This window comes from Callorhinus ursinus, unplaced genomic scaffold (genome assembly GCF_003265705.2).
Source record: "Callorhinus ursinus isolate GAN/ISIS: 27379988/994484 unplaced genomic scaffold, GSC_fseal_2.0 scaffold21, whole genome shotgun sequence".
NCBI lineage: Eukaryota > Metazoa > Chordata > Mammalia > Carnivora > Otariidae > Callorhinus > Callorhinus ursinus.
Genome location: NW_027397083.1, coordinates 1,436,286 through 1,457,738, shown reverse-complemented (window position 1 = coordinate 1,457,738; position 21,453 = coordinate 1,436,286). Strand labels below are relative to the sequence as shown.

At 53.8% G+C, this 21,453-nt stretch overlaps 2 protein-coding genes across 4 annotated transcripts; one reads left to right on the top strand and one right to left on the bottom strand.

Moving 5' to 3' along the window:
- Nucleotides 1–8,381: 8,381 nt before the first annotated feature.
- On the bottom strand, nucleotides 8,382–13,394 carry YPEL4 (yippee like 4). The gene is made up of 5 exons (XM_025879009.2): nucleotides 13,172–13,394; nucleotides 10,457–10,781; nucleotides 10,250–10,293; nucleotides 9,782–9,890; nucleotides 8,382–9,528 (listed from the first exon to the last, which is right to left on the bottom strand). The coding sequence occupies exons 2-5, from the start codon at nucleotides 10,595–10,597 to the stop codon at nucleotides 9,439–9,441; spliced, it is 384 nt and encodes a 127-aa protein (XP_025734794.2). The 5' UTR covers nucleotides 10,598–10,781; nucleotides 13,172–13,394; the 3' UTR covers nucleotides 8,382–9,438.
- A 4,082-nt stretch (nucleotides 13,395–17,476) lies between these two features.
- CLP1 (cleavage factor polyribonucleotide kinase subunit 1) lies at nucleotides 17,477–21,001 on the top strand. Of its 3 annotated transcripts, none has more exons than XM_025879127.2 (3): nucleotides 17,477–18,115; nucleotides 18,850–19,477; nucleotides 19,876–21,001. In XM_025879127.2, the coding sequence occupies exons 1-3, from the start codon at nucleotides 17,649–17,651 to the stop codon at nucleotides 20,545–20,547; spliced, it is 1,767 nt and encodes a 588-aa protein (XP_025734912.2). In that variant the 5' UTR covers nucleotides 17,477–17,648; the 3' UTR covers nucleotides 20,548–21,001. The 3 variants fall into 3 exon arrangements, with proteins under 3 accessions (XP_025734912.2, XP_025734914.1, XP_025734913.1); XM_025879129.2 differs by lacking the exon at nucleotides 17,477–18,115 and adding an exon at nucleotides 18,127–18,322; XM_025879128.2 differs by lacking the exon at nucleotides 17,477–18,115 and adding an exon at nucleotides 18,127–18,369.
- Nucleotides 21,002–21,453: the final 452 nt, after the last annotated feature.

Genomic DNA, 21,453 nt, shown 5'->3' with positions numbered 1-21,453 from the left:
ACATTCTGGAAACTCCCAGAGGAGGTGGGGTGGGGTGGCTAGGAGCCAAAGAGCTCCTGGATCTTCTTTTTTTTTTTTTTTCCGCAGTCTTATAACAGGTTGGACCATGTCCGGCTGTTTCCGGCCTCCTTTTCAACTCTTTCCTGAGGATGGATGGGCCAGGCAGGGATTTGGAAGGTGGTAAGCAAAAAAGGAAGGTTTCTCCATGCAGCCCATTCCTGGGCAGGGGAAATCCAGAGACTGCAGACTGAGCCGAGAGGGACGGAGCAGAGTCTATCCTCTGATGGGGAACTGGTGTCCACGCTGTCCTGGGAAGAATGCTCGTGGAACATAAATAGGGGGCCTGCAGACAACGTCGGGGGGAGCACCAGAGGGCTGAGGGTGGAGGCACTCAGGCAGCTGGAGGAAGAGGTGGGAGGCGTCTCTTGGTGGCAAAAAGGAGAAGAGCACCTTCAAGCAAAACAGGGTCTTCGGAGCTGAGTAGAGGCCAGAGGGAAGTGTTTGAGCCCTCCAGGATCCTTCCCAGTCTGCTTTCCATCCTCCTCGCTATTCCCCTTCATCCATCCTAGGTTCTCACTGAATTTCCCACCCAGCCTGAACACTCCTCCTTTCTCGCATCTTCTCGTCTCTAAATCTTTTCTATTCTTCGAGTCTTCGGAGCTACTTCCTCTAGGAAGCCTTCTTAGATTCCATTCTCCACGGGAGGCCATCCCTCTTCCTCTGATCTCCTTATCTGCCTGTTCCCCGGAGAAGTCATTTAGCAATTTTCACCTGGCAGTAAAGGAGTCTTGAAGACAGAAGCCATTCTCCTGTCTTCTGCTCACCTGTGGCACGTTACCCGGGCAGAGGCCATCTGGCAGTGGAAGTGGATAAAGATGAAGTGGATAAAGAGCTCTCTACCAGCTCCCTGCAGTGGTTCTTTCTCTGCTGGTTTAGTGCCTTGGATGTGCCAATCAGAGCCTGTAGCCACCAGAATTCTGGACAACTTGCAGCCCTCCTCTTCCAGAAGCCCCAGCCCTTTGTTCAGTCTTTCTTTTTTTTTTTTTTAAAGATTTTATTTATTTATTTGAGAGAGAGAGAATGAGAGAGAGAGAGCACGAGAGGGAAGAGGGTCGGAGGGAGAAGCAGTCTCCCTGCGGAGCAGGGAGCCCGATGCGGGACTCGATCCCGGGACTCCAGGATCATGACCTGAGCCGAAGGCAGTCGCTTAACCAACTGAGCCACCCGGGCGCCCCCCTTTGTTCATTCTGCTTTCTGGTCAGCCCAAGGATGAACCCAGAGCCACCCTCCTACCCCACGGCTTTCTCTCCTCATGGTAGAAGACGGCACAATGGAGTCACTCAATCACATTGGTGGAGGGAGCGGGGTGTGGTGGCTGCCCAAGTTCTCTTAACCCCGGCATACCCAGGAGCCTATCTGGCCCTCCCATGGAGCCGACTCTCCCTTGATATCAGCCATACATTTGTCCCGGGTCAGAGAAATACATTTAATGAATGAACTTAATGATGTATGTGGGCGGGGGTGGGAGGGGGATGGAGTGCAGAAGCCCAGAGACAGGCACTAAATGTATGGGTGTGTGTTAGCCTGTAAAGCAAAATAACCTGCGGCTTGCCCTTGGGCCAGGGACATCTACCCTCACCCCATCCACATCCTGGTTTCCATCCCTGAAAAAACAAGAAGGTGGGGCCAACCTGCAAATTCCCTGCTAGCCCAAATCTTCCATGGTACCCTATCTCAGCTCCCTTGTCAGGCAGAGATTAACATGAGGAAAGGATTCCTGACAGAGGTGGCCAGGATTTGAACCTCAGTTCCTGGACATTGATGCCCTTGGTGATTTGTGATTTGGATCTAGAGGATTTTGTATCTGAGGATGAAGAGAAAGGATTTGTTCCCGCTCCTCCCCCCCAAGAATCATGGAATGTTATTCACCAGCAAGACCACAAGGATTCTAGACCTGCACTGTCCAATATGATAGCCAACAGGCTACATGCGGCTATTTAAAAGTAATTACAGGGGCGCCTGGCTGGCTCAGTCATGCCACTGAGCATGCCACTCTTGGTCTCGGGGTTGGTTGTAAAGTTTGAGCCCCACATAGGGTGTGGAGATTACTTTTAAAAAATCTTAAAAGTAATTACAATTAAATGAAGTTAAAAAGCCCGTTTCTCAGTCACACTGGCCACATTTCAAGAGCTCGATAGCCACATGTGGCTAGTGGCTGCCATATCAGATGATACAGATAGAGAACATTTCCATCTCCACACAGAAACTTCTACAGGACCATGCTCTGCTAGACCAGTCTATTGCAAATGAGGAAACTGAGACCCAGCGAGCAGACAGGACATCACCAAGCATGTTACGGGCGGACGTGGGCCTAGAACAAAGGTTCCCCACTGCCAGGTCTGACTCACACCCTATTCCCTGCTGCCTCCTTCCCCCATGCCTGTTTGGGCTCCCCCAACTCAGAGCCCCTAGTGGGCCCAGCACGTGGGCCAGGCCGGGCTGGTCCCAGGGGATGTTTGTGACCGAGCAGAGCTCCAGATGCTGCGCATTCCTGGTAGGGTCAGACCTGCCCCGCGGCACTCAGGGAATTAGCTTCTCTGAAGAGCCTCAGATCTTTCCGGAGCTGCCCTCTCTTCCTGCCCAGCCCAGGGGGCTGCCCGGTTCGGGAGCGCTCCGCAGCTCTCTGCTCTCCCGGGTGAGGCTGAAAAGCTGGGCGGATTCCCTGTTGGAGAGGTACTTCTGCTCCAGGAGGGGCTGCAGGGGGACGGGAAATCGCACCCCTACATCTAACAAGGTCTCCAAGTCCAGCACAGGGGGCATCTGGGAACAGGGTTTCTGCCGGCCCAACCTTGGGGCCGCATTTGGCGGGAACCGGACCTGCCTCCACCTGCAGCCCTGTGTGTGTGTGTGTGTGGGGGGGGGTGATGGAAAGAGCCGGCAGAGGGGCTTCCCGGGGTGGGGGCAGGGGGCGAGAGGCCGGGGGAGGGGGCTCCCGGGAGCGCCCTGACCCCGCCGGCTGTTGGGAGGCGGAGGGGATGGGGGTTGGGGGAGAAGAGGGGAGCCTGGCAGCCAATGGGAGGGAGGATCTCGTTTCAAAAGGGTTAACCCACAGCCAATGGGAGCCTGGGGGAGCGGATCCTGCTCACTCCATTCAAGAATCCCAAGTATTCAAGATGGACGGCAGGGAGTGTGGAAGGAGAAAGGGGGCGAGGGGGGAAGAGCGAGCTGGGCAGAGGCGAGGGCGCCGCGGCCGGCCGGCCTCGGGACTCGGCCCGGGCGGCGGGGCGGGCGCGGGGGCCCGGAGCCGGACCCGGGAAAGGGGCAGGCGGGGTGCGGGAGGGCGTGCGAGAGGGGGAGCGAGGCCAGGGAGGGAAGCCGGGAGGGAGGGAAGGGCAGAGAAAGAGCCCGGGAAGAAGGAGGTGGCAGGCAGAGGAACGTAACGAAGAGCAATGTGTAGGTATCGGGAGCTCCCAGAAGGGTAACGCCACCGATTTTCGGTTTTCTTCTCTCTCGGGCGGGGAGGGGGTGGTCTGGGCTCTTTCTCTCGTCTTCTCGTTCCCCCCTTCATTCTCCCCCACTCGTGGGCATCTCTTCTGGGGCTCCTTTCGAAACCACTGCAACTGGGAAGCACTGGGCATGTCTCGCCGGGGTGGCTTCACTGTCATTTTCCAGCGGGGGGTGTGGTGGGGAAGGGGCGGGGGGCCCGGCTGGGCAGGGCTGAGGCTGGGCCATCTGTCCGTGCCCGGGCGTGTGTGGGAGGGTGTGGGGGTGCGGGGCACGGGGGCCCTGGCGGGGTGTGCGGGGAGGGAGACGCAGAGGCTGGAGGGCTGGAGCCGGGCAGGGAGTTATGCATCCTGAGAAGTTGTGGGGTGAGCCAAGGGGCTGTGTGTGGGTGGGAGGCCCGCTCTTGAGCTCAGAGTGTGCGGTATTAAGGGGTGCAGGGTTGCGGGGGAGCTGTGTGCTCACACTCCAGAGCTTGCCGTTTGGGTAAGTGTGGAGTAAGGGCTGAGCTGTGTGGCAAGTATGGCTGGGAGTTTGTGTGCGCGCGTGTGTGGTCCAGCCTGGAGGTGTGTGTGTGCGGGGGGAGGGGGGCACAGTTGGGTGTTGAGGGAGAGAGCCCCTCACCCTCCACTTTCCCCCTGCCCCTCTCATCCCATTCACAGAACATGGCTTTCAGGACCCTCCTGGTCTCCTCCGCCTGTCGCCATGGCTGCGGGGAGGGGGTGGGAGGAGACAGTTGGGGCCAGCCCCTGCCCCTGCTGCTCCGGCTAACCCTCCACCTGCCCTTTCTCTCCCTTCCACAGGCTGGGCCCCATCCCCTGCTGCTCTGGGGGGCAGGGGCCGGAAGATGGTGGCCAATGAGGAGGGGGAGTGGAGAGAACTTGAGCCGGGGCCTCCCCTCCCCCATTTCCTCCTCGGTCTCTACACCCGCCTCTGGAAGGAGCTGGGGGATGGCTCCTGGGCCCGAGGTGGGGGAGGGGCCCTGCTGGCTGGTGAATCGCAGGGCCCGCTCTGGAAGGAGTTGGGTGTGAGAGCTGAGGGGATCTTGGCCCTAGCCCCCTCTCCCTGCTCTGCCCAAGGAGAGATCTGGGCACTCCTTGGTGAATAATCTTCCAGCAGCCTCCCTGAAGCAGGCTGGGCAGTCCTGTCTCTACTCCTCTGCTCCCTCTTGGCCTGATCCAGTTTGCCCAACACAGCGGCCTGGTGACTGACCCTAGCGGGGCCTTGGTTTCCGTCATTGCAACTGTGCAAACTGTGGGACGGGGCCCCGTGTCTGCAGATCACAGGAGCAAACTCTCCTGCTTCCTGGGGGGGTGGGAGGAAGCTGGAGGGGAAGCCCAGAGGAAGAGCTCCTAACTGGAATCCTGCCCTCCGGGCCTCCTGCTGGCTGTGGAGTGGGGAGGAGGGCATCTCCCAGAGACAGCTCCATCCCATGCAGGCCTTCACTGATTGGTATGCCTGAGGAATCAGCCCCCCAGCCTCTGCCCGATTGGGGGGGGGCACACTGTTTACCAGGTCAGAACTGGAGTTAGGCTTCTGAGACCAGCGCTTTAGCCAGGAACGGGCCCCGCTGGAGCTCTGAACCTTTGGCTTTGGGTTTTGATCAGTCTCGGGATTGTCTATCCAATGTTTAAGTCCCCTTGAATGGGATAGGATGGTGAAGTTGTGAGTGAGCTTGAAGACTCTAAGGGGAGTCCCTGGATAAAATCAGGAATGGCTCAGATTCTGATCTCACCGCCCATGAAAGCCCATCCCCAACCCTCACTGCAAGAGAGGGAATCGCCCTCACGATTTTGTTTGATGTTGAATCCATATGGTGGATTTGATGATCTCAGAGGGGAGAGGCAGGGGTGGGGATTCTCCTGCAGCTTCCACCCCTAGACTTGAAAGCTTCACTGTGTGGCTGGGACCTGTGACTCTACTCTTCCACACTCTGGTCCTGGAGGTCCATCTGAGGTTGTCCCCTTGAGGCCTAGAACTCCTGTTTATCTGAACTAAGAGGAGGGAGAGCCTTCAAGTAGGGAAGAACAGAGGGTGCTGTGCTCCTGCTCAGCAAGCTCCTCGGGAAGAGAAGCTGACAGATCAAGTGCAGTGGAACACAGTTCCACGTGAGTGTCCCCCAGACTTTTGTGGTTGCTATCAGTCCCTTCCAGTTGAGTACCAAGGTCTCCCCTTTAGCTGCCTCCATGGACCCTGTCTCCCTCCCCGACCACCCAAAACCTTAAGAAAAAGGCAGTCTCTGTTGGGAAGGGTGTGAGGAAGGAGGCCAAAGGAGGAGGGGAACAAGAAATAGAGGGTTAGCACTGAGACGGAGGAAAGGGGTCTCGAAGATGAGAAGGGGCAGAGGGAGGCCAAGAGAGCTGAGTGGGCCGGGGCCTGGGAGAAGGGGCGAGGAGGCAGCGCCGGCATGCCTCTGCTGCGGGCCGGAGCTCTTTTCACATTGTGCTACTGTCTGCACCTACCACTAGCAGTGCAATGTTAAAAGGGCATTGGCCGCGTAGTGCTACCCAGCGCCGGCTGCCTCCTCAGCATCAAGACTTCCTCTCCCCTCTGGGCGCCAATCAGCTATCCTCCTGGTAAGAATCTGGGAAGCCTCTTGGTAGTCATACTAACAGCTCACATGTACGGAAGCACTTCCACGTGCTAGACACTTCATCCTCGATGAAACCGAATAACTTCTTGGCAAGTAACACCCCCATTTTACAGATGAAAAAACTGAGAGCCAGACAGATCTAAGCACTGTGGCCACGGCTACACAGCTCTTGGATTGCAGAGCCTAGATATAACCCTGTCCTAAGTCTGCCAGCTCACCCATTTTTTTTGTAGACCTATCTGGAGAGGTTTGAGTAGGTTCTGTCCCCTGGGAGGTTGCCTGCGCGGAGGGTTGGAAGGTTTTGATGCCACCTGCTGGTTGTATGAGGGTATCTTCCAAAGCCTTTAAGGACCTTTAAGGACAAAAGTGGTGGCTTGTCTCAGAAGGAAGAGTTCCCAGGCTCAACCTGGGATTGGAGGGTGGGTGGAGAAGGCTGGGAGTATCACCGATAGGACCAGAGTAGACCTCCATGAGAAAAAGTGGATGCACAGCCACGGAGAGGGGCTAACCTGGAAGGACTGCTCACCAGGGACAAGGACCGTGTGCCCCTGGCATTCCGCACCTGCAGCCTTGAGGGCATAAAAGGGAGACCTTATTTCTGCCTGCAGTTCCCAGCACGACCCCGCTGGGAAATACACCGTATTTGATAATGTTGCTTCTCCAGGGTACACCTGTCTGGGCATCCCAGGTTTGGACAGCACTGCCCATGGCCTGACCTTAGAGATTAAATAGAGGCCACAGAACGGTTCCTTCCAGGGAGATTACAAAGAACTTGAGAGTAGTCACTACACCACTTACTTCTCTGTTTCCCACAGTGCCCAGTTAATGAACATTTGTGAAAATAAACAGAAGGGGGGGCAGATTTGGGGAGCTTTAAGGTAGCTAATTTGTGCCTGATTTTCAGGGTTAGTGCTTGGGGCTTGAGAAGGGAAGCCTTCCTGGGCTTTGGTGCAGTAAGTGGGACTGCGAGCATTTCTGGGTCCCTTGCGGGAGCCTGAGAGCAGCGTCTCTAGGTAACACCGGATGCGCAGAGACTGAACAATGGGACAGATTCCTCTGAGGCCTCTGAGACGGAGGGGCTGGACATCATTCCTCCGTGGCTTGAATTTGCCTTCTTGCATCTCTGGGTCTTCTACTTCTCTCCTGCCTTTTTGCCCAGACAGCCTCTCCGTGCTGACGTTGACCGTATCATTTGACAGTCCAGGTAGCTTATGTCCCTTCCTTTCTTCGGTGTATTAACATTTCTCTTTGAGCCTCTTTCTCTGGGCACAAATCAGCCATTTGATGAAGTCACTCCACTCTTGTTCAAAAAACAAGAATTTTTCAGTGTTTTCCCAATGCCCTTGGGATGAAATCTAGATCCCTAAATGGTCTGTCTTTCCTGTGTCCTCTCTCTCACCCACTGGCATTTCCACTCCAGTGCTGGGAAACTTCTATTCCCTCCTCAAATTGAGCTCAAACCACTTGACACACACAATTCTGTCTGCAACAGTCCCCCTCACCACTTCCCCCTGTGCCCACCCCAGGGCTGCTCCTCCACGGGCCATCAGTCATCACTTCTGTGACGTCTTCCCTGACTCCTCAAATCTAGGCTCAGCCTCTCCTAGGAGCTCCCGAGCCTGCTGCCCAGAGCCCTTGTCCCCTGTTCCTGGAATTGCCTGGTTATTGTCTGTCCTCCCTAGCAGGAAGGACTGAACGTCCCCCAAAGTCAGGCCGCGGCTGCCTTGCTCTCCATTGCATCCCCAGTGCTGAACACAATGCCTGCTGGGTCATGGGTGCTCTACAAAGATCTGCAGTATCAATGAATGAATCTGGATAACAAGCTAGCTTACCAAAAAAAAAAAAAAAAAAAGGTATTTTTATGATGTGTACAGTTCTCCCTGCAGTTGTCAGTCACCCAACAAACAACAATGGGGATTTCACATCACTGCCAAAAATTGCACATGGGTCACACGGTTGCACTGATGGGATTTTTGAGCCGTTTCGTTCCACTTCGTCTCCACTGTGCTGGGGCAGCACCTTGGTTGATCGATTTTCCTTTTAGCCTTAAGTGTGGCCATGAGCTGACCGAAACATTTCAAAACCAGGCTGAAAGGCCGTAGGACCCAAGAACACCCTTGTTCAGGGATGAGACCCTTCCAGGTGCCCAAGCCTGGATCTAGGCCAAAAACAGATTCATTGTCGAGGGCTCTGGAAGAGGAGCTGACTTGGATGAGCCTTCTGGAACACGGCTCACAAAAGCTCCCTCTTCACTAAGCAAACCTCACCTGAAGACCCAACCCCTGGTTAAAGCACAAGTGGGGTGTTTATCACAGACAAAGCAGCTGCTGCCCTCTAGTGGCGTGAAGGGACAGGCCCCTGAGGGGGGGTGGGGGGGTGGTGACAGGATAGTGTATGTGGTAGGTACCCGGGAAGGAGAGTCAAGAGGACAGAGTGCCTCACAGTTGCTTTTCCCCTTTTTATTAAAAATAGACCCAAACACTTTATGTATCATACAAAAGTTTCGTTCGCTGGTGGCAGCCACGAGGAAGCCTGACCCTGTGGCGCTGATGTCCCACCTCCCCTCCAAGGGACTGGGTCCCAGGGAGCAGTGGCTGGGCCTCAGAGAATGCCCGGAAAGCCTGCTTGCTCTGGAAACAGCCGGCTGGGGTGGGGGCTGTTCCAGAAGCAGCTTTCCCCACCCCACCCACTGGCGAAGGTTAGATACTCGAAAGTGCCTCTTTAGTGCCAAGATGAACTAACAAGTGGAGTGAAATGGAAACCCCTGTGATTTTATTTCCCAGGGCTTGGGATCTGGGATTTTTTTTTTTTCCTTCCACCCCCCGAATCCTTTCTCCTACAAATGGGGGCGGGAAACTTCACCCTCAGAGACTGGTACCTTGCGGTGTCTGAGGCCAAAATTTCACTCCAACTCAAGTCCCCTCTCATCTGCTGTCCTGTGGCCTGGGACCTACCAGCCCCATGCCTACGGCTTGTCCTCCATTCACTCAAAAAAGAGGTTAGGGCAGAAACGGATCCTTCCGTGGTCCTCTGCCTGACCTACACTTGGCTATCACCTCCATTTTCAGGACCTTAGGGCCAGAAGGACCCGCAACCATCCCCTTTTCTCAGTTCTGTCTCTCCCTGACTGCTGCCCATTCCTGAGCCTTGAACACCCCTGGGGTACCCCAGACCCCCATTCCAAAGGGGCCTGGGGTGATGAGGTGGAGGGGAGGGGTGGTGGGAGCCGGGTTCCCCCCAGGGGTGGGGCAGTACTCATGCTGGTATGGACTGCTTGGCAGGGCCAGGGGACAGGTGTGGGGAGGGTGGGCATGCGGAGGAAGGGCACAGCCTGCCTGAGCCCCTCAGTCCCAGCCGTTGTCCTTCACCATGTGTGACATTTCAATGATGTACTTCCCCTCCTTGTACTTCTGGCTCGTCTCAAAAGCCTGCTCCTGGTGGAGGGGAAGCAGTGAATGTAGGACAAAACAGATCCCCTCCTGGAGCTCCTCCTAAGCAGGGGTCATGTTCCCCTACTCCCTGCCCCCTGCCCTCTGCCCCCAATGGCCCCTGCCTGCCTAATCTGACCCAGTAACGGACTCCCTCTTGCCTCTTTGGACCATGCAAAAAACCTGCAGTGGTCACTGGGGCGCGGAGGGCCATGGCGACCGTCCACTTGAGAGGGTGGCCCCCTGTCCAGGTACTTACGTATTTCCAGCCCAGGGTGGTTTTGCAGCTCTCACAGAAAATGTCAGCTACCGAGTGGAGCCCCGTGAGCAGGAGGCGCTGTTCCGCTGGTCCGCAACCCACGTTGACCCTGTCTCAGGAAACACGAAGGAACCCAGCACCAGTGGAGTCGTTCTGCCAGTTCAGCCCCCAAACAGCCCGAAGGAACTTCCACCTGGAGAGTGCTGAGCCCGCCCCATTGGAAGCCCCTGCCGTCCACACTCCACCCCGGTGTGACTAGGGCCTGCGCCTTCTCTCTCCCGGGTGGTGGTCCCAGTTCTGCCCAGACTCTCCACAAGAGAACTGTGCACTGAGTTTCTGGACCACTTGGCAGAAGGAGAGGCCAAATCCAAAGGTGCAAGGCCACCTGCTGATGGCTCAACCCCTTTCTCCACACTGGACAATTACTCCGACACACACACATACACACAAAGAGAGAGGTAGACTCACACGGAGTTAAACAGGTAGGCTCGGCCATGGCTCCCTTGGAAAGACTGTGGAGACAGGACAGACAGTGACTGCTGGGTTGCCCTCGGCCCCTCTGCCTGAGCCCCCCCACCAAGGGGCGGGGAGGAGGAGGAGGAGGGCGGATGGGCTTTGTGGGACGAGCCTGGTAGGGGAGAAAAGAGAGAAGTGGTGGTCCCCCACCTGGCGTACCTTGGAGATAAGCTCATCATGTTTGGCCAGGTGTGCACGGCAGTGGACGCAGCTGTAAGTACGGTGGCAACGGGGCAGGTAGCTGCGGAACGTCTTGGTGGGGAGGCAGGCGGGGCCCGGGCCAGGGTCGCAGCTGGGCATGACGGGCTGCAGGACGATGCCCTGGCGGGCCGGAGGGGCTGGCGCTGTGCAGCCCCCGCACAGTCGGTCGCAGGTGAAGCAGCGGAGCAGGTTGGCTAGAGCCGTGTTTCAGGGCGGGAGAAATGTGGGGGGGCTGCCCGGCCAGGGCCCCCCCAGACGTGAACCAGATAGAAATGGAAGTCACCTGGGAAGAGGAGAGAGTGCATTCAGGACAGCCGTGACCTGGTGAAGAGCCCCTCCCCGGGGTTGGGGGTGGATGGGGAAGATGGGCTCCGCTCTCCCCTGCCTCAACTTCCCCCATCACCAGGGACCCTCAGCGCGCCAGTCGCACCGTCTCCCTGTGCCCCGGATTCCCGGCTGCACTGGCAGCGTTCCAGGCCCATGGTGCCACAGCCGGGGAGGTGGTGTCTCTCCCTCCTGGGGCGGGAGGAGCCCGCTGGTATCAACGCTGCCATGGGAGCAACGTCATCTGCAAGTGTCCTCTCCTGGGGTTCAGCCCTTTTGTGCGGGTCTGCATCCCACGTGTGCTGCTAGGCTCGGGTTCAGAGCCTTTTACAAGTTGGGGAAGCCTGGCAGCTTTTCTCTTCTGCGGCCTCCATTTGCAATGCAATTGGTCCTTCATACATTCTTGGGGTGGGGGGAGGCCGGCCGACAGGCACACACACCCTGCTCAGCCCTGTCCTGGGGCCGGGGTCCTGCACTCTGGGAACTAGAACTTCATGGATGTCTCCTTTGGTACCAAAGACCTCAGACGTGGCCGCTCGCCAGCCCTGCACTTGGGTCCACTCCCTCCAGCTCAGAAACAGCGACTGGCTCTTTTCTCAGCCTCTGAGCCCCCTTGGTCTCTACTGTTGCCTGAGGCTCAATTAAAGACTTGGCCATCCAGCTCTAGGAGAGAAAATATCTTTCCTTCAGGCAAATCTAACCGCTGGAAGCAACAGGAAATGGGGATCAAGTCAGGGAGGGCCGCCTTCCTGGGCTGTGTGGTGTGGTGTGGGAGCAACGTCCGCTGCAGAAGTGGGGGGACTCCTATTTTCAAAACCTATGCTTCGGGGGTACAAGGTGGAGAACGTTTCCACCTTCTCTCTGGGGTAGGGACAAACAGCAGTGACTCTGTGGGTGACATTAGATGAAATTGCTGGGTTCTGATTAGGAATGTTGGAGATTTCAGTATCTGCCAGGACTCAGCCCCAAAGTGGCTGACGGTGCTAGACGTAGCGGGTAAGAAGGGAGGGGTCCTCTGTTGGCTCTGATAAGTAGAGGATAAGAAGGGAGGGGTCCTCTGTTGGCTCTGATAAGCGGGTGAGGTTCTGTCTTCTCCTCCATGGGGCCTTCAGGCCTGCTGTGGGTGATTTAGCTCAAGTCCGGTTCCAAGGTACCAGCTGGGTTCTCTGGCAAGGCAAGGCCGCTAAGCAGAGCAGAGGTGGTGTGGCTGTGAGTAGCCAGGGCAAGCAGGCTCTCGACCTGTCCTCTGTGGTGGCCACTGGCGCCCCAGCCGTTGCAGTGTTTCCTGGGGCCGCCAGGCAGTCTCTCCACAGAAGCCCGGACAGAGCCCATCTTCAGTTTGAGGTCCTCTAGCCCTGGCTGGGCCCCGGAAAGACACCTTGAGCTGAGTTCAGGGTGACATTGGGTTCTGGCCGCAGGAGACCGGCCCTCCTCACCAGCGTCCACCGTTCAGCGCCCACTTCCCAGCTCTGCCTCCAACTTTGCCTGTGAGTTCCCTTCTGCTGAGCTCCCGGTGGTGCACCTGCCAGGGGCCCCGGCCAGCCGGGGGCGGGGGCGGGGGCGGGGGCTGGGGGGGGTGGGCAGGCTGGGTCCCTGCTCTCTGGCCCCTTCCCCGGCCTCCGGCACGCCTCCCTCCCTCCCTCTCCCCTGTTTCCCCGGCAGGCCAAGGAGAGGCTGCACAGAAGGCCAGAGAATCACTCACAGGAGGGGGAGCAGGGGTCATTGCTTCCCCGGCTCCGATCACAGGCAGAATCAAGTTGGGCAAATGACGGAAAAAACAAAGGCAAGCTGAGTGCCGGGGAGAGGATGTTCCCCCAAGTGAGACGGGGCTGGACCGTGGGAGGTGGGGGAGAGGGAGCGCTGGGGGTGGGGGGGCGTGCTGAGCAACCAGCGCTGACAGCAGAGGCGCCCAGGCGGAGGCTCGAGGAACCAGGTGCGAATCCTGTGCCTGGGGGGGGGGCACGACACCTGCTCACAATGGATTTTCTCATCTGCTCCGAGGTTTCGCGCCCCCCCACCCCGGGCTGGCGTTCTCGGCATGGTATGGTCCAAATAATTAGCAGCGCAGCCAGCTCCCCGGGCGGGCTTCGGGGGGTCTGCACCAGCAGCAAAACAATAAACAGTGAGGCCTGATGCAGCGCCAAAGTTGCCGGGAAATAAGTGCGGGAACCGTCAGAGCTCGGAGAGGGATGGAGGAGCTGAGAGAGGAGCAGAGGCAGCGGGGAGGGGGAAGGGAGGACAAAGGGTGGATGAATAATGCTTTTGCAATGGGGAGAAAGCAACACGCAGCAGGAGGGGGAAATTTGCAAAGGGGAAAAAAATTCATTTGGAGAAGGGCTGCCCCCTCACCTTGAGGTCTGCTCCAGAGATCTCCGTCTATCTCTCTCTCTCTCTCTCTCTCTCTCTCAATCTCTCTGCTCACTCTTCTCTCTTCTCTCTCCGCTCCTTCAATTGGGAAGGAGATGGGGGCGGGGGAGGGTAGTTAGGGGCTCGAGACTGGGGCTGCCAAGCTGGCCAGCTGCTGGGGGGCCAGAGGTTGTCTCTCGTCTGGACCTCGGTCTGTGGGTGAATGTAGCTGTGTGTTGTGGAACTGCATCATAACACTGTGAGTCATCCATCCCCCCACCCCCTCACCTCCCACGTCAGAGCAGGGCTGGGAGACACAGGAGGCGGGTTGGGAGGAAGGGAGGGGGCAGGCATCGAGGGATGGGTCTAGGGGAGGGAGGCGGGGTGGGAGTGGAGGGATGCTAGAGGAGAGGCTGGTGGCTGAGGAGGAAAGCAGTGTGGCCAAGGAGACAGAAGGAACCTGGGGGAAGGGCAGGGCTGGGCAAGGATGGAGTACGGCTGGCAGGCTGGAGGAAAGGAGGTGGCCAGGCAGTGACAGTGAGAGATGGATGCAGAGAATCAGGCGTGTGCACACACATTCAAGATGGTACAGTTCCCGTCTCAGCTCGGATGCCAGCCCTGACGCAGTTGGTTGAGCGACTGCCTTCGGCTCGGGTCATGATCCTGGAGTCCCGGAATCGAGTCCCACATCGGGCTCCCTGCTCGGCGGGGAGTCTGCTTCTCCCTCTGACCCTCCCCCCTCTCATGCTCTCTCTCTCCCTAATAAATAAAAAACAAAAAACAGAAAGACATATTAATTGCTACGCTGTGCCCCCCAAGCTTGAACCGGGCACTTCCAAGCCTCAAAGCGTCAGCTTAATGCCCCTGAAGGAGCCATAGATGGGCTATGACGTCTCACAAGCAGGAACCTCTTCTCAGCTACCTCCAAGTTACTTGTGCTTTGAGAACAGAGACACCCACATTACATAAGGTTCTCTACCGGGCTGTAAACTTTCTGAGAAAGGTCCTCTGGGAAACTCCTCTCTGCATCCCAGGACTGCAATGCCTAGCGCAGAACCTTGCCTATAGAAGAGGATCCCCAAACAGCAGTTGAGTTGCATCTTCAGACGTGGTCCAAGTGTCTGGCTTTGGTCTCAAAGAGACCTGAGTTTGAATGCCAGCTCTGTCAGTATACTCACCAGGAGCCCCTGGGGAAGTTACTGATCCTCTTTGCACTGCCAGCTTTCCTCCCCTGCTAAGTGAAGCTCATGATATTTACCTCATGGAGATGTGAAGTAAAGTGAGGTAACATGTAAACACCAGAAAAGTGCCTGGCACATGATCAGCACTTAGTAAATGGTAGTTATTTCAAAACAGTGTTCTCAACTTCATACGCTTAAACCCAGAGAGGATTTACTATTAAATTCTGACATCTCAAGAGACACATACCAAATTGATATCTTATGAAGAACTTCCATCTTTCGGTGCTATTTTTCTATCAGCTTCCAATTATATTTCTTTCTTTTTTTTTTTTAAAGGTTTTATTTATTTATTTGACAGAGAGATAACGAGAGAGGGAACACAAGCAGGGGGAGTGGGAGAGGGAGAAGCAGGCTTCCCGCGGAGCAGGGAGCCCGATGCGGGGCTTGATCCCAGGACCCTGGGATCATGACCCGAGCTGAAGGCAGACGCTTAACGACTGAGCCACCCGGGCGCCTCCAATTATATTTCATTTGACTCAGATTCTGTTTCTCATGGAGTGCCGTCCTGTGCATATCTCTGACGTATGTGGACGTGGAACCTGTCCTCTTAAGATAAAAGCCCCAATTTCTAACAGAGGCTACCATCTAGAAAATGAAGTGTGACAAAGATTGGTACTCAGGACAGCTCTGGGTCATTTTGTCTTTTCACATATAAGGCAGGGAAGAGTAGGGTAATGGGAGGCTTTGCTAGCTGGGTCTGAAAAAATACAAGGAGGGGCACCTGGGTGGCTCAGTCGGTTAAGCCTCTGCCTTTGGATCAGGTCATGATCCCAGGGTCCTTAGATCAAGCCCCGAATCCTGCTCTTTGCTAAGCAGGGAGCCTGCTTCTCCCTCTCCCACTGCCTGCTGCTCCCCGTGCTTGTGCTCTCTCTCTCAAATAAATAAATAAAATCTTAAAAAAAAATACCAGGAATTATGAATATTTAATCAGGAAGAGTCTGGGGTTTAAGATAAATTCTGAAAACAGTGCAAGTGCCTTGAGTGGTATCACCAGCAGTTTGGAAATGAGAGGGAGAATTGGGTAAAGAAAGAAGTGTTTCTGTCTGGGAAGTGGATGAGAGAGAAAAGGTAAGTTGGGGGGAGGAATTTGAGGAACCATTCTTGAGGAAAACAATGAGAAGTGGGAAAAAGGTACGTGAGTAGTTCTTAGGGCAAGGACTGAAACTTTAGAAGCAATAAGGGGATACCAATTAATTAACTCAGGAAGAAAATGATCAAGGGTTTAGCTGGAGAGGAGAATGAAAAAGACGTGAGGACAGGATTCTTTGGGGGTGGGGGTGGAGATGGCAGGAACGCTTGGTGAGAGATGACAAGGGAGAAAAGCGAGTGTAGGCAAGCGTGGATGCTGTAAATGTTGTGCCCTCACTCTGTTTAAGAAGTGAATTGGAGGGGCGCCTGGGTGACTCAGTCATTAAGCGTCTGCCTTGGGCTCAGGTCATGGTCCCCAGGTCCTGGGATCGAGCCCCACATCGGGCTCCCTGCTCAGCGGGAAGCCTGCTTCTCCCTCTCCCTCTACTGTTCCCCCTGCTTGTGTTCCCTCTCTCGCTGTCAAATAAATAAATAAAATCTTAAAAAAAAAAAAAAGTGAATTGGAGGGGGCGCCTGGCTGGCTCAGTAGGAGGAACATGCGACTCTTGATCTCAGGGTCGTGAGTCAGAGCCCCACACTGGGGTAGAGATTACTTAAAAAGAAGAAGAAGAAGGAGGAGGGAGGAGGAGGAGGAGGAGGAGGGGGAGGGGGAGGGGGAGAAGGAGAAGGAGGAGGAGGAGAAGAAGAAGAAGAAGAAGAAGAAGAAGAAGAAGAAGAAGAAGAAGAAGAAGAAGAAGAGGAAGAAGAAGAAGTGAAATGGAGATAGTCTAAAGGTGGGGAGAGGTTTCTTTTCCCTAAATTCAGCTTGAGATGGCTATACAAATAAGCCAAATAAAGATGACCTTCAGATAATCGGGAGAAATTGCCTCAAGGGAGAGAGTGTGGAGGTGAAGAAACAGATCTGGGAAACAGACTGTAGGGAAAGAGGGAAGGCTGAGCTCATTCAGGGAGAGAATTTGCAAATAGAAGCCTGGAACTGAATTTTTGAAGAATGGTGAAAGGTTACAGGATACCTGAAAGTTCACTGGAGAACTAATGCATGCGTGGTGAATGAATGAATTAAAGCAAACCATTAAGGAATAAACCGTGGAAAGTGAGGATGGCACTGTGGACGGAATGAGTGCTAAGGTAGGGCCGGTGTGAAAGAGGCAACCCAGAAAATAATAGTCCCAGGTTTCTTGATCCAGAGTAACCATGGGAGCTGGACTGAAGGAAGTTACTCATCTGAAAAGTGGGGGGTGACAATTCTGGTATGTGCTTCACAGGATTCCTGTGAGGATTAAATGAATTTACACCTGTAAAGCTCACAGAACAGTACCTGACATCTAACACTATGTGTTTGCTACTATAATAACTGGACTCAGACTCCCAAATCCTGGGTTTGAGTCCTAACTTGGGCAAGTCCCTTCACCTCCCTTAGTCTCCTTCCTCATCTGAAATTGGAGATAATAAAACTGACTTTACAGGTTGGCTGTGAAAGAAGACACTGGAAAGGGCTGTGAAAAATTTAAACTATTGTACAAATGGATGGCATTATTAGAGCTCCCCCTCCTCAACCTTCAATAAAAGCTTAAAAGCGAATATCAGATGCTATGTTACAGACATTGTGCTTAGTACTTTACAGTATCATCCCATTCAATCTTTAAAACTTTAAGAGGTTGGGTACTATTATTATCCCTGTTTACAGACAAGAAACTGGGTCTCAGAGTTTAAGCCTGATTTGCCCAAAGTCACAGAGCGCGAAAGTGGCAAAGCAGAGCGCAAGATTCCAAAGCCCAAGCTCCTGAGGATTATCGATGTGGCCCAAACTGTTGCCTGCAGGATAAATAATTGGCCTTGTAGAACTGTCAGGAATTCAGGGAAGGAAACCGAGTAACCAACAGAAATCCCCTCTCAGTAGGAGAGACATTGTTGGGTAATGACTGGAAGAAATTCTTGGATATTTATTCTTTTATTAAAACAAAAAGTTTAATGCCCTCTGGGTGCCAAGCGCTGTGTCAGGGAAGGGATGACAGCCCAGGTTGGCCTCTGACAGGCTGTTTTCCTCCACTTTCTTTACTCCCAGGTTTCCTCGTGTTCCACGTAGGGTTTTGCTAATTTCCCCACCTCCTGGCTTGTGATCCAGGCAAGCAGACGGTCGCGGGACCCAGATGGAGAGCCTAGCCGCCCCCTCCTCCCCTTCCCGCCGCCCTTCTCTTTCCCCCGCTACAGGTGAGCGGGAACTCTGGGGCGAGAGCCCGCAACAGCCGCGCCTCGGCAACCATAGGCTCCTCGGCGGATCCCCGCCTCGCGCGGGGCGTAACCGCCACTCCTACCTCTTGCTCTCCAGCTTCGCGAACAATGACCGCCGCCGCCCCGCCCACCTTTGGCGTCACGATCAAAACAGTCCTCTAACTACAACTCCCAGAAGGCCGAGCGGCTGCGCGAGCCCAGCAGCCGGAGGCCGTTCTGGCAAAACTACACATCCCGAGGGGCATCGCGCGCCCGCAGCTTCTCCAGTGCGCAAGTGCAGAACCGCCTTTGTTTCCGGCGTGGATCTGGGCGAGTGTGGCGTGCAGTTGGGTTTAGCTGGTGCCGGGGCTCCTCGGTTTACCGTTTTGGCTTTGTGGCTGCGCAGGTGTGATAATAAGCTCAGGAATGCAACCGTCGCCCCCTTAGGGCCAGGACAGATTTCGGCATCTGGGGGTCCCCGGACAGAAACCGGACTTAACAGCTGCGGTTCGCGATCGGAAATCATTCTTCACTTTTTCTCGACGTTTTCTAGTCTACGAAGTAATTTTTTTCCCTTCAGCAGTCCCCAGAACAACACTTTGTGAGAGGAAGCGTAAGTGCCTCCAGTTGAGAGCGGAGGAAAAGGTCCAGGGAGATAAGGTGATTTGTCTAATGACAGTACTAGCAGTTGCTGAGCGGGGCGTTAATGCTCTTTTCTAAGTCCAAACCCAGTATTCTCTGCTTTGCATCCAGGTTGCAGACGCCCTTTCTTGTTGACTAAGAGAGTTGGGGAGTGGGCATTTGTTGCCTTCTCTGGAGGTGATATAATCAAGTCTTAAGGTCAATGTGTAGATAAAATTTTCTTTTGTCTGAATCATTTATTCACTCGGTGTATTTTTGAGGTGCCTTCGGGTTGTCAAGCCCTATTCTCTTCTAGATTCTAGAGATACTGCAGCAAACCAAACTGCCCAACCCTTACATTCCAGTGGGGGTAGACAGACAATAAACAAATATTTAGCGAGACAGGTGGTGATCACAGTTAAGGAGAAAAATAAAGCAAGGTAAGGGGAAATATCCATGGGAGGATTTTGAACAGCGTCCTAACTTCCGTTTAGATCTGATAATTAATTTGTGTTCTAGGCACAGCAGCTACACAGAAAAGATGGGAGAGGAGGCCAATGATGACAAGAAGCCAACAACTAAATTTGAACTAGAGCGAGAAACAGAACTTCGCTTTGAGGTGGAGGCATCTCAGTCAGTTCAGTTGGAGCTGCTGGCTGGCATGGCAGAAATCTTTGGCACAGAGCTGACCCGAAACAAGAAATTCACCTTTGATGCTGGTGCCAAGGTGGCTGTTTTCACTTGGCATGGCTGTTCTTTACAGCTGAGTGGCCGCACCGAGGTGGCTTATGTCTCCAAGGACACACCTATGTTGCTTTATCTCAACACTCACACAGCCTTGGAACAGATGAGGAGGCAGGCGGAGAAGGAAGAAGAGCGAGGCCCCCGGGTGATGGTAGTGGGCCCCACTGATGTGGGCAAGTCCACAGTGTGCCGTCTACTGCTCAACTACGCAGTGCGTTTGGGCCGCCGTCCCACTTACGTGGAGCTGGATGTGGGCCAGGGCTCTGTTTCCATCCCTGGTACGATGGGGGCCCTCTACATTGAGCGGCCAGCGGATGTTGAAGAGGGATTCTCTATCCAAGCCCCTCTGGTATATCATTTTGGCTCCACCACTCCTGGCACCAACATCAAGCTTTATAATAAGGTCAGAGCCAGAGCCAAGGTGGGATGGAGGGAAGGGCTGCTATCAGGGTAGGAAGCTTTGCAAAAGTGTGCTAATTAAAACCGTCTATGACCATTTCTTTGCTCCCTCTGAGCTGGTATTACTGCCACGTGATTTCGGAAAAGACATTTTCAAATATAAGTCAACGTCAGATTGTTAAACGTTTGTGTGGCCCTGTTCTGAAGTAACTTACTAAATTTCTACTTAGGATATGAAACTGTAGAAGAAGCAACATAAAAATGGAAATCCATGTTACGAGTTAAAACCACAGTCATTAAGAATGTCATTTTTTTCTTGTACCTAATAGCCACTTACTCTATGTAGCTATGAGTTTGTTCTTTTTCTGTTTCTTTTCCTCACCTTGATGCTCTCTTCTGCAGATTACATCTCGTTTAGCGGACGTGTTCAATCAAAGGTGTGAAGTGAACCGAAGGGCCTCTGTGAGTGGCTGTGTCATTAATACCTGTGGCTGGGTCAAGGGCTCTGGGTACCAGGCCCTGGTGCACGCAGCCTCAGCCTTTGAGGTAGATGTGGTTGTGGTTCTGGATCAAGAACGACTGTACAATGAACTAAAACGGGACCTGCCTCACTTTGTCCGCACTGTGCTGCTCCCCAAATCGGGGGGTGTGGTTGAACGCTCCAAAGACTTCCGGCGGGAATGTAGGGATGAGCGTATCCGTGAGTATTTCTATGGATTCCGGGGCTGTTTCTATCCCCATGCCTTCAATGTCAAATTTTCAGATGTGAAAATCTACAAAGTTGGCGCACCCACCATTCCAGACTCCTGTTTGCCTTTGGGCATGTCTCAGGAGGACAATCAGCTTAAGCTAGTACCTGTCACACCTGGCCGAGATATGGTGCATCACCTCCTGAGTGTTAGCACTGCTGAGGGCACAGAGGAAAACCTTTCTGAGACCAGTGTGGCTGGCTTCATTGTGGTGACCAGTGTGGACCTGGAACATCAGGTGTTTACTGTTCTCTCTCCAGCCCCCCGCCCACTGCCTAAGAACTTCCTTCTCATCATGGATATCCGGTTCATGGATCTTAAGTAGGGATTGGCAAGAAGCCTTGCTGCCTGGGGCATTAGAGATCTTGTGGCCATCACCAAAGGCAGATAGGCTAAGGTATGAGACTCTGTTGAGGCCATGCAGATGAGTAAATAGTGAACTAGTAGATAGCGTATTTCTACCTCTTAAAACAGGTGGTGGAAACCCAACTCTTCTGATCTTGAACCATAAGGACAACCATGAGAACATAATTGGTTTTTTGGGATCACCAAAGGTACCACTTTGAATTCTCTGAGGTCCCAGAGAATCCCATTTCTTCCACTATGCTACTTGGTGGACTGATTTTTAGGAGGAATTTTTTTTATTATCACTGCTTTATATTCTGTATGTAGCACTTACTATCTCATTTATCCAGGATGAAAGATTGAATCAGAAGGCCTGTTTCTAATAAAATTCAAACTTGGAAAATTTTAATAAATATTTTTGCCATATCACAGAAGTTGGTATAATTTTTTTAAATTTTGTTTTTTCCCCCTAAGCAAGATGGAAACATTATTGGAATGAGTTATTGCTAAATGCTTAGAGGAGAGGAAAGCCAAGAGCCCACCTGTGAGCCAAGCAGGTGAATTTTTGTAATGGCTCTCCTCTCCTTTCCTCGTAGGTAAATAGATGCTAAATCTGTTATCAATGCCAGGTTTACTCTGAGGAGCTACAGGGGCTGGTGATAAGCTTGGATTGAGATTTCTGGTCTAATCATTTTCCAGACATAGCCCATTTGCTCTCAGTTGCAGCAATTTTTCTGTTGTCCGTCTGATTGGAACTGGGCCCTAGGTCAGTGTAAATCGAGCTTTCAGGTGGTAACAAACTGGGAAAGCCCCATTCTCTGATTTCTTGCAAATGATTTGTGTTCCTAGTTTAGACTGGCTTATTGAATACTATCTAAAGCCCTTC

Bases quoted from the DNA above. Each gene is read 5' to 3' on its own strand.
- CLP1 (XM_025879127.2), top strand. From the start codon at position 17,649: ATGGAGAGCCTAGCCGCCCCCTCCTCCCCTTCCCGCCGCCCTTCTCTT. The intron at 18,116-18,849 runs GTGTGATAATAA...TTTGTGTTCTAG, and splicing joins TTGGCTTTGTGGCTGCGCAG to GCACAGCAGCTACACAGAAA. The intron at 19,478-19,875 runs GTCAGAGCCAGA...TCTCTTCTGCAG, and splicing joins ACATCAAGCTTTATAATAAG to ATTACATCTCGTTTAGCGGA.
- YPEL4 (XM_025879009.2), bottom strand. From the start codon at position 10,597: ATGCCCAGCTGCGACCCTGGCCCGGGCCCCGCCTGCCTCCCCACCAAG. The intron at 10,294-10,456 runs GTACGCCAGGTG...CTGTCTCCACAG, and splicing joins ATGATGAGCTTATCTCCAAG to TCTTTCCAAGGGAGCCATGG. The intron at 9,891-10,249 runs GTGAGTCTACCT...TTCCTGAGACAG, and splicing joins GCCTACCTGTTTAACTCCGT to GGTCAACGTGGGTTGCGGAC.